Source organism: Physella acuta, unplaced genomic scaffold (genome assembly GCF_028476545.2).
Source record: "Physella acuta isolate Inbredline_101_S28 unplaced genomic scaffold, ASM2847654v3 ptg000961l, whole genome shotgun sequence".
NCBI lineage: Eukaryota > Metazoa > Mollusca > Gastropoda > Physidae > Physella > Physella acuta.
The window spans coordinates 70,859-82,068 of NW_026732478.1; the positions used below are offsets into that span (position 1 = coordinate 70,859).

An 11,210-nucleotide genomic window follows, 5' to 3' on the forward strand; every position below is an offset into this window, starting at 1 on the left:
TTCAGAGTGCTACTTTCAATTTATTTTACATCATAGCGAAGTAATGACATACAGCTAGTAATTTTATATATATATATATATATATATATATATATATATATATATATATATATATATATATATATATATATATATATATATACATATATATATATATAATACAAGTATATAGAACGTGTTACAAATTCGGCGCCTTTTTTTGCTCTTTTCGCTCCCCCTACAACGAAAACCTGGATACGCCTCTGGGGGGGGGGGGGGCGCTTGCTTTTGAGACGGAGGGGGGTAAAAATCGCCAAAAAGTGTGATGTCATTTATGGATGACCCCTTATCTACCACTATCAACTTAAAAGCTAACAGTTGTAACACTATATGGATTATCAATTAACAGACCGCTACTAAACCGTTTTAACATTTATATTAAGTGACTACGTATCTATAACAAGGTGTTCATTTTATGATAGTCAAGTATAGCTGTAGAGGTAGGCGTGGCCAAGATTTCCAACGAAACTCCCACGAATTGTTAGACTAGATATTAATTTCTCGGTTACCTCCCTTCACACGGCTCAATCTGTCAAGTTAGTTCAGCCGTCCTTTGCTGCTATTAATAGAGAGAAACTTCTAGGGTTTTCTTTTTCTGAGCTTATTTTTATCTATTAAATATCCAGGCTTACACTTTAGGACGTGTCTATCAACATTTAGGTATCATTTTCCTTGTTTTAATAACGAAAGATAGGGGGAATATTCAGAAAGAAATGAAGATTCTTAGAGTTTATGGTCAACTTCTGTTGTCTGCTATTGTAATGACCGTCAGTGGACAATCTGTGCCGATGATTCATCCGATAGCTTTCAGGTAACTTGATATCATGTTAATACAGTGCACGTTTAATTATATAATTATATAATGTTAAACACAGAAAATATGCATTTGAGTGCCGTATATTTACAATAGTAAAATCAATTTGTTAGCAAAATAGAAGAAGTTCAGTGGTCAAATTAACTATAGCGCCATGTTGCAATATTTATATTAGGTTTTTGTTTCATCACAGATAAAACGTCTCATCGGTTTCTTTATTTTTGGTTATTTTGATTACGTCAACAATCTATTCTATATCTTTTACCCCCCCCCCCCACACACACACACACGCGCGCAACTCGAAATTGTACGATAGATATTTTACTTACAACCAGACCCCCCCCCCCCATACACACACTCCATTTAACATAGTTCACTATTTAATAATCTTAACTCCCCCCCCCCGAAGAAAGTCAACCCCCCCCCCTCCCCCCAACGATATGGAATTTATATAGAAAACATACTTTTACCAGTACCAGTGTCGTCGTCGTCCTCACCCCCCCCCCCCACCCCCTCCTCTGACCAGTCCATTATTTAACACTAACCCTAACCCAGTTACTTGATCTATTTACAGCCTCCCTCACCCCCTCCTCTGACCAGTCCATTATTTAACACTAACCCTAACCCAGTTACTTGATCTATTTACAGCCTCCCCTCCACCCCCTCTTTAACCGGTCCATTATTTAACCCTAACCCAGTTACTTGATCTATTTACAGCCTCCCCTCGCCCCCTCCTTTGACCGGTCCACTACTAATCAACAACGTGCTGAGCAAGGCTGAGAGAGTACACCCAAACTTGATCAACGGACCCAGCAGTTTTGTCAGCAAAGGCGGTTAGATGGTCTATGTCGTGATGTTGACAGATGGTCTATGTCGTGCTATTGACAGATTAGATGGTCTATGTCGTGATGTTGACAGATGGTCTATGTCGTGATGTTGACAGATGGTCTATGTCGTGATGTTGACAGTTTAGATGGTCTATGTCGTGATGTTGACAGATGGTCTATGTCGTGATGTTGACAGATGGTCTATGTCGTGATGTTGACAGATGGTCTATGTCGTGATGTTGACAGATGGTCTATGTCGTGATGTTGACAGATGGTCTATGTCGTGATGTTGACAGATGGTCTATGTCGTGATGTTGACAGATGGTCTATGTCGTGATGTTGACAGATGGTCTATGTCGTGATGTTGACAGATGGTCTATGTCGTGATGTTGACAGATGGTCTATGTCGTGATGTTGACAGATGGTCTATGTCGTGATGTTGACAGATGGTCTATGTCGTGATGTTGACAGATGGTCTATGTCGTGATGTTGACAGATGGTCTATGTCGTGATGTTGACAGTTAGATGGTCTATGTCGTGATGTTGACAGTTAGATGGTCTATGTCGTAATGTTGACAGATGGTCTATGTCGTGATGTTGACAGATGGTCTATGTCGTGATGTTGACAGATGGTCTATGTCGTGATGTTGACAGATGGTCTATGTCGTGATGTTGACAGATGGTCTATGTCGTGATGTTGACAGATGGTCTATGTCGTGATGTTGACAGATGGTCTATGTCGTGATGTTGACAGATGGTCTATGTCGTGATGTTGACAGATGGTCTATGTCGTGATGTTGACAGATGGTCTATGTCGTGATGTTGACAGATGGTCTATGTCGTGATGTTGACAGATGGTCTATGTCGTGATGTTGACAGATGGTCTATGTCGTGATGTTGACAGATTGGATGGTCTATGTCGTTAGTTTTGTTATGTTTGCTGATTTTCTTAAAGCATTTCATCTGAGGACATCTTTCTTTGAGATGTTTCCAAGTGTTGTCTACAAATTATATCCGGCACAAAAAAAGAATATGAACGATCTTCAAGAATATTATTGAGTTTTGAATTTTAAAATCCATTTTTACATTTCGTCATTGACATGTTTCTCTCTGTACTTTATTTCCTCTCGAGTCCAACAAAAATGTTTGTGTTGTATATAAAATGTTTGTGTTGCATATAAAACTGTTGTGTCCTACCACTAGATGACCTGTACGTCAGCACCAAGGACAACAAAATTTACCAAGTGGCCGCCTGCCCACCTCGGCTGGTCGCCACACTTTCCCCGACAGGATGTGGTAAGTTGATTTGAACTCACTCGTCACATTTGATTAAATAATAATCATTAAAAAAGTTTTAAAAAACCCACGTTTTCTGATTGAACTAAAAAGTAGAAAATAAATGCTATAGGCCCTACATCACAATAATGCAAGCGATCACTCTACTATAAGCGATGAAAAACGTGGGGCGCCGAAGTAAAAGTTATATTACTATTGATTAGATAATACTATTGACTTTTATTAGGGAGCTTGTAGAGAGTCAACAGTATTAGAAACTGTAAGAAAATCACGGCGCCCCACGTTTTTGCTCGCTTATAGTAGAGTGATCGCTTGCATTATTGTGATGTAGGGCCTATAGCATTTATTTTCTACTTTTTAGTTCAATCAGAAAACGTGGGTTTTTTAAAACTTTTTTAATGATTATTATTTTCTACTTTTTAGTCTTTGTCTGTTTGTTTGCATTAAAATCTTGCTATCGATTTTATCTTTTCACTTTTTTTGGGTAAACGAAGACAACTCGTAAAAAGACAACTCGTAAAAAGACAACTCGTAAAAAACACGTTGTTTGAATACGTTACTGACTAGAACACATAGATTTGAACCCGTGTCGAGTGGGATAGCAATCGTGTGCCCAACCACTCGACCATATCGTCTCCCCCAAACTGGCCTACCTCCTGTAAGTTTAAACTCGGTTCAAGCTAAATTCTCTGCCCCTAAGCCTGTGGCGACATGTGATCGTTCGCTTCACTGCGCGCGAGGTACGCGTCGCTGGTTTTTTTTCTAATGGCTAGCAGAGGAGAATTATATATATAGATTATATAGCGGTCTAAAATGCTCAATAAAATGTTTCCATTGATCAATTTAGTAATAATAACAATTGAATATTCAATGGTCATCCAAAAGAAAGCTTCCCTGAAAATTTCAGCGCGCTAGCTAACTGGGAAGTGCCAGAAATTTCGATCGCAAGATTTGATTGGAAAGACAAACAAACAAACAAAGACACAGAGAAAGCAAGTTAAAGAAAACGTGGGAATTAAATCGTTAGGCTGATTAATGACAGTGGTCAAATTAATTTGGGATAGAGGGTTAAAAAGATTGCTGTTAGTTTTTTTTTTTAAATATTACACTTTTACAACATGCTTAGTTAAGTATATCATAATAAATGGGAATGTTTTGAAGGATGTAGACATAGAACAAACCTTCAAATTATTATTCTACTCTTGACCACCCTCCAGAAACACCTAATCACCCCCCCCCCCCCACACACACACAACCTAACCACGCTCCACAAACACCTAACCACCCTACACCCAACCACCCTACACTTAGCCACCCTACACCTAAAAGATCACCCAACATACAACCACCAGTACAACGAGTCTGGGACTGAAGCGATTTCTATCTTGCAGCAACCATCAACACGTGTGGACAACTGATGAGCCTAAGGATGGACCCAATGAGTGGTCAGCTGGTCACTCTTGACGCCTACAGGGGTCTATTTCTTGTCAACCCACTAACTGGTAGGATATGTACCAAGATACTTTTATAAACTCCATCTTTTGTACCAGTGCCCCCTCCAACTTTTTACTCATGTTCCAGTAGCTAAAATTTTAAAAATTCAATTAGATAATGAGTTCAATATTTTATTTACACACTTCTTAGACTTAGCAAAAAACGATAAATAGTTAAATTAATATACATTTGTACACTATGTTGTTTTTTTTTGTTTATTTCTATCCCGATTGAAGAGATTATGTTAGTTATAAAAACTATGTCAACGACTGTGTATCATTTCAATTCTGTCATGTTGGTACCCTCAGGGGCGGTGAAACAAATTTATTCCACGATGACGCCAGTGAACGGTCGACGCCCGGTCCATTTGAATGATATGGTTATCGCTCCTAATGGCGTCATCGTAATGAGTGACTCCAGTGACACGTACACTTACGTAAACGATGTTTATATTTGCATGGACGGAAGGCCGACTGGAAGGTAGGTAAATCGTACCACAAGGCGCTGAAACTTGTCGAAACAAACCTTCTTTTAGTGAAAGTTGATTTAACGATACTCGTCTTAAACTAACAAAACTTGATTTAACAAACTGGTTTAACAAAATGACTTAATAAACTGATGTAAGAAAGTGATGTAAGAGATGGATTTAACATACATTAATTTAGAATAACTTGATTAAGCACAACATGTTAAACCTACGATTGTCTAACAAATCTATTCAAAACAGTTTTCAACTAATAATTTAAAAAAAAACCCACACACACTCAGCGCTTTAAAAATCTGCTGTACCAAAGTTGTTTTATTAATACTTATTACATTAAGGATCAAACTATGCAGTATAATTTATTATAGTCTGATTTCAAACATTATAATAGTTTCCTCGACATTATATTTTCCTGGCATCATTTTATTGACGTGACGTCATTACATAAACCGATAATCGACTTAGTTAATTGGTAATTTGTACTAATCGTTCTACTTCTTTTAAAAAAGAAGTTTGGAAAATCAACACATTTTAATTGGGATGATCTAATAAAAGAATCAATGTCCCACCCTTGCAGACTGATCGTCTTTGATATGAAGACCGGTGCCGCGTCAGAGATTTTGGCCAAAACGTTCAACTTTCCCAACGGGCTGGAGCTTACAGTAGACGGTGACCTGCTTGTGACGGAGACCTGTCGGGCCAGGATACACAGGTTGTCAAAGTTTTGAAGAATTCTCTCGTTAAGTGGGCCGCTTCCGTCTCCTAAACGGTGGTTTATGCTAATTAATATAACCTTAGTTATGTTAATTTTAGGTATGTTAGGTTTATTTGAATAGGCTTGTAACGAAGCTTTTACAAGAGGCATTTAGATGAATGCACTCTCCTTATTTAAAAGTTATAAACATTCTTTTCATGGATTGAATAATATTTTTATTAGTAAAACAAAAAGCTGATGGGGCGCCGTGGTCTAGCGGCAGAGAGCTAAACTGCTAACCCGAACGTCTCGATTTCGAATCCGATTTCAAATAAGTAAAACGTCAATGAGCTCTGATGGGTAAATTAAGGAAACTAAGGCGGCCTGGCATAGTGCTGACTATCCACTTGTATGCCGAGTTTTTCATTGAAACAGATGAGCTGTACTTCATTTGCCCACGTGTCTCGGGCACAAACGGGAAAAGATAATTATGAAAACAAAAAGTTAATAAAATAATACAACTTTAAGTTCATAATTCTTACTTACGTCCCCTTACCCCTCCCCATTTAAAAAAAAATTGCACCAACTTCAGGGTGAGTTTGAAACGACCCACATGGCTACAGATGAGTCCATTTACGGTCAACCTGCCCGGACTCCCAGACAACATCCGGTCGTCAGGTCGAGGGACCTACTGGGTCGCCATGTCTTATCCACGTCACGCTGGTATCCGTAATCCAGTGGATCTCAACGCCAGAAATCCACAATACAGAGCCTCTGGGTTTAATGTAAGTGTTGCTCGTTTGACCGGAGATGGGAGAACTAAATGTCAGACATAAAAAAAAATAAAACGAATTTAGAATTAAATGGCACAAAAAAAGCTAGTTTTAATTAGGGGAGACAAACAGCTAAAATTAAAACAGAGAAACGAAGGGAGACAAATAGCTTTAAAAAATAATTAAAGGAAGAAACAAAGAGAGACAACAGCTAGAATTAAATAACAGAAATAAGGGGAGATAAAAAAAAAAGCTACAATTAAATGAGAAAAACGAAGGGAGACGACAACTTAAATTGAAGAAAAAAGAAAAGTCAGAAAACAATGGCTACAATTTATAGAAACAATGGATGAAAGTGAATTGCACATCTAAAAATAAATGACAGAAACAAGAAAGAAAAAAAGAACACCGACAACATACGACTGTATTTCTTGCATGTGTCGGTCACTTCGCGAACTGCCCGAAATGTCCTGGCTAATGTCCGAAGTAGGTTCCTGTGTGATGCTGTTTTAATTCTCCTGGCAGTGACTTGATCGTCAGTAATGCATTCCTCGGCTCGTTTTAAACAGCATCTAATATATGCATGACAAAAGTAGAAAAGGCTTGCAAATAGGCAGCCAAATATGGATTACTACTGTATGTGGTGGCCCACTGTAAATAACCAGGCGAGACAACCATCAAAGAACGAAATCAAAGACACCATACACACAAATCAAGTTAGAAAGTTCAATAGATAATAATCCAGTTGCGTGGGTGAGGGTGGGGGGGGGTGAAGACCGAACACAGACAGTGTTGTTTTGATTTACCGTACTAACGTAATGCCCGAAATTAAATTAGTTTTAAAGTTAGAAAATTAACCACAATACAATAATTTGACTAATATCGTACATTAATTAATAACCGGCATATACCTAATTTTATGATAACGGTATTCTTATTCGGATTTTGACCGGTCGTCCTTAGCCAGCTCGCGAACTAATTGGCTAATGAATGAAATGTTTCGAAATTTCCACATCGAGAATTGACTTCGGGCTCTGGTCTTAACACATTATGCAATACGAAACAGGTTAGGTAGACAGACAGACAAGAGCAGACAGACAGACAGACCAGACATACCAGACAGAACAGACAGACTAGACAGACCAGACAGACCAGACAGACCAGACAAACCAGACAGACAGACAGACCAGACAGGCCAGACAGACCAGACAGACCAGACAGACCAGACAGACAGACCAGACAGACAGACAGACCAGACCAGACAGACAGACCAGACCAGACCAGACAGACCAGACAGACCAGACAGACAGGCCAGACAGGACAGACAGACCAGACAGACAGACCAGACCAGACCAGACCAGACCAGACCAGACCAGACAGACAGACAGACCAGACCAGACCAGACCAGACCAGACAGACAGACCAGACCAGACCAGACCAGACCAGACAGACAGACCAGACAGACCAGAGAGATCAGACAGTTTACTAAAAAATAAATTGTGCCGAGATAGTTTATGACCTTATTTTCGTTGAAGAACTTTTGCTGCACCAAATGTAGGACAATGTGATCGTTTTTTTGCTGCCCTTTTGCGGGCATGTTTTACATTCATTTGTCAAAACCTGACAAGATTTAATTAGAAACTCTCGTGTTCTGGTGACACGCGGCAGGGTGAGAGTGCGTTACGCATGTCCACATTTTTAGTAGCGGCCTATGGAGGCAACCTGGACAAGATTCTTCACTTACAGTTACATTTTTTTATTTTAAAAAAATCGCGTAGTTTCGTCAAAAAAGTTTTAAAGTTGAGTTAGTAATCGTGTAAACTTGCGTCATGAAATATTTTAATCTGTATGAATATGGGTAAATTAAAATGGCTGCCGGTGAAGGGTTGGACCGTAATTCTAATTATGTAACACAAAACAAAAAAATTTGCCAGTAGACTTTTTTAGACTGAGCTCTCGTTGTATTTTAGTGAGTGGCAGGTGTGCAAGTAGTAATCACGATAGTAGTTTTAGTGTTAGCGGTGGTAGTGTGGTAGTGCTAGTCGTGCTGGTGTTGGTAGTAGGGATTGGTAGTTCTGGCGGTGGGAGTGTGGGTTAGTAGTACTAGTGTTGCTGGCGGTGGTATCTGGGTAGTGCTCGTGGTGATAGCGGTGGTAGTGTGGGTAGTGCTCGTGGTGATAGCGGTGGTAGAGTGGGGTAGTGCGGAGAGTACTAACGGCGGTAGTGTGGGTTTGAGCTAGTATTGCTAGCGGTGGTGGGGGAGAGAGGGAAAGAAGAAGAAATGGGAGAATAACGCATTTCATTGTGTTTACAGTGGGTCTCAAAAGACGAGCTGAGATCCATCTTTGCCAAATGGGCGATAGCTGTGGAGACAGATGTTAACGGTACAATGATAGGCAGCCTTCACGACCCCACAGGTAATCATCGGTGGTATTTGTTATCATCCCGTTATCATTCTTATAATCCTTAGCCTTATCATAATCCTTGTATTATCAGGGTTATAATACTTAGCGGTGTCATTGTTACAATCCTCAGTGTTATCGAGTGTTAGTGTTTTTATGTATTGTTAAAATCCCGTTATCGTTGTTATATCCTTAAGCAAAGTTTTTAAAAAAATGAGAATTTTTTATTTTATTTTTAATTTAAAAGCTAATTACTTCTAAACATATTTTTTGCATTTTGTATGCAGTTTGTCTCGGAGGTAACTCATTAATTTTCTAATTCTCTTTATTAGAATAATTAGCGGCGAGTAAATGTCAAGTTATTTCTTATGCTAGGAACCACACTACAGATGTTGACAGAGGTTCATGAATTCGGGGGCGTGATCAACGTTGGCAGCCATCTTGTGCCGTATATGGCAAGAGTTATATTCCCTGATGCCAGTGCGGTCAAGGCCAAGGTCAATTTAGACGGTTACATCCAGGTAAGAAAGAGTCACCTGACGTGAGGTACAGGATTTTTAATCCTACATATATCACAGCTCTGATCACGCTTCTTATCTCAGTCTTCGTTCTGTGACAACTCAAAGTACATAAACTAAACAACACGGCTCGCTAAACAGTACACAGAGACTCGACAATAAAGGGACATCACCAATAAACATATAATACAAGGGACGTAAGTCTAACTACCAAGACATAATCTAACAATCACAGTAAATCCTATCGATTTCATGGTGTTTGCCTCAACGTTACATACTTCTTTTAAAAGCTTTTCTTTTGGAGTCTTCTTTGGCTTTTTGAGATGATACAGGACCATCTGAATGGGTAGTGTGGGCCCATACTTATCGTCTAAAACCCAAGGGTTTTTATTAATTTGTTTTTAATATCTATTTTTAGCAAATCTCGATAACTTTTACTATGTAGCAACCTTAGATGGGTATTTATTTTTAAATCTTTGAAACCATGAATTCTTTACATTAAAACTTTTGAAAATGTTCTAAATCTTTGTACTTTGTTCCCAGGTAGCGCGAAGCAGGTGTCAGCTGCCAGACAGTCAAGTGGCCAGCAGACGACAAGAGTTTTCCAAAAATGCTCCAAAGCCGTAAAAGATGTAGACTGTAGACGTATAACCAAGCAGTTGACAAACAACAAAAGTTGACCAGAAAGTTCACAACCATCATAGAAGTAGAGAAAATAGCTCAGTAATGTGGAATGTGGACAGACATGTGTGAAATTTGCTGTATTTAATGCAATGTGCATTCTAACACTATGAGATTAATTAATAGAATGCTAGGCTACAGATTAGAAAAGATAGCTGTGACGTCTGTTTAATGCTAAATCCAGTGAAAGACACTTCAGACTTTAAGAAAAAAAAAGAGTATTTTATTATTCGAAATATTTAACACACATATACATGAAAATAAAGAAATTATTTTATTTCTACAACTTCGAAAAGTCTAAAATTGCTAACAGGCTTTTTAATATTTTTTTAATTAAGCGTTAAAATGGTTACTATAGTTGATGTTGCTAGGGTATGTTTGGGCTAATTTTAACTGAGGAACTGTTTTCTTTTTGTCTTATTAAGATGAACTTCAGCTTTAGTCTTTGTGAAACCAATTGTTACTTTAGTATTAATTAACTTAAAAAATAACTTGATAAATAAACTTTCACATTGTGTTTCTTTAATTGCTTCTGTTTTCTAATTCAATATCTTAATTTTTTTTAAAAATCCAATCCAGTTAATAAAATCAATAAACAGAGTGCAAACCATCAGATCCTTATGTCAATTTTTTAAACACGACTGTACATGTCTGCACAGCACAAAGAACGATCAGTGGTGGATGTAAGAGTATTGTTCTGTTGAACAAATATATATATATATATATATATATATATATATATATATATATATATATATATATATATATATATATATATATATATTAATATATATATATATATATATATATATATATATATATATATATATATATATATATAGAGAGAGAGAGAGAGAGAGAGAGAGAGAGAGAGAGAGAGAGAGAACCATAGCGATTCCATGGCGGGAGTGTAGAAGGTGATTACATGAATATGTTATAGCAAACTACATTCAAGGACAAACTACAGGGCAGCAATTGTTTTCTCTGCTAAATGGCTTGCTGTCCCCAGCGATCGGGCCTCATCTGCCCGGGGGTTCGAACTCGGGAATTTTCGGTTTAGCAACCATGAGCTTATACCGGCATGACTTGACTACGCCCCCCCCCCTTCCCCCCTCCCCCCCTCCTACCTCCGCAAAAGAAGATTTTCGCATGCTGCATTGTTTTCCTATAAAGCAGACAATTATTCTC

The 11,210-nt window shown here is 38.3% G+C and overlaps 1 protein-coding gene across 1 annotated transcript; it reads left to right on the forward strand.

The window, feature by feature from the left end:
• The first annotated feature begins 576 nt into the window (after window positions 1–576).
• On the forward strand, window positions 577–10,632 carry LOC131953883 (adipocyte plasma membrane-associated protein). The gene is made up of 10 exons (XM_059317299.1): window positions 577–850; window positions 1,571–1,686; window positions 2,884–2,976; window positions 4,368–4,478; window positions 4,779–4,950; window positions 5,532–5,666; window positions 6,241–6,433; window positions 8,736–8,838; window positions 9,199–9,344; window positions 9,885–10,632. The coding sequence occupies exons 1-10, from the start codon at window positions 753–755 to the stop codon at window positions 9,966–9,968; spliced, it is 1,251 nt and encodes a 416-aa protein (XP_059173282.1). The 5' UTR covers window positions 577–752; the 3' UTR covers window positions 9,969–10,632.
• Window positions 10,633–11,210: the final 578 nt, after the last annotated feature.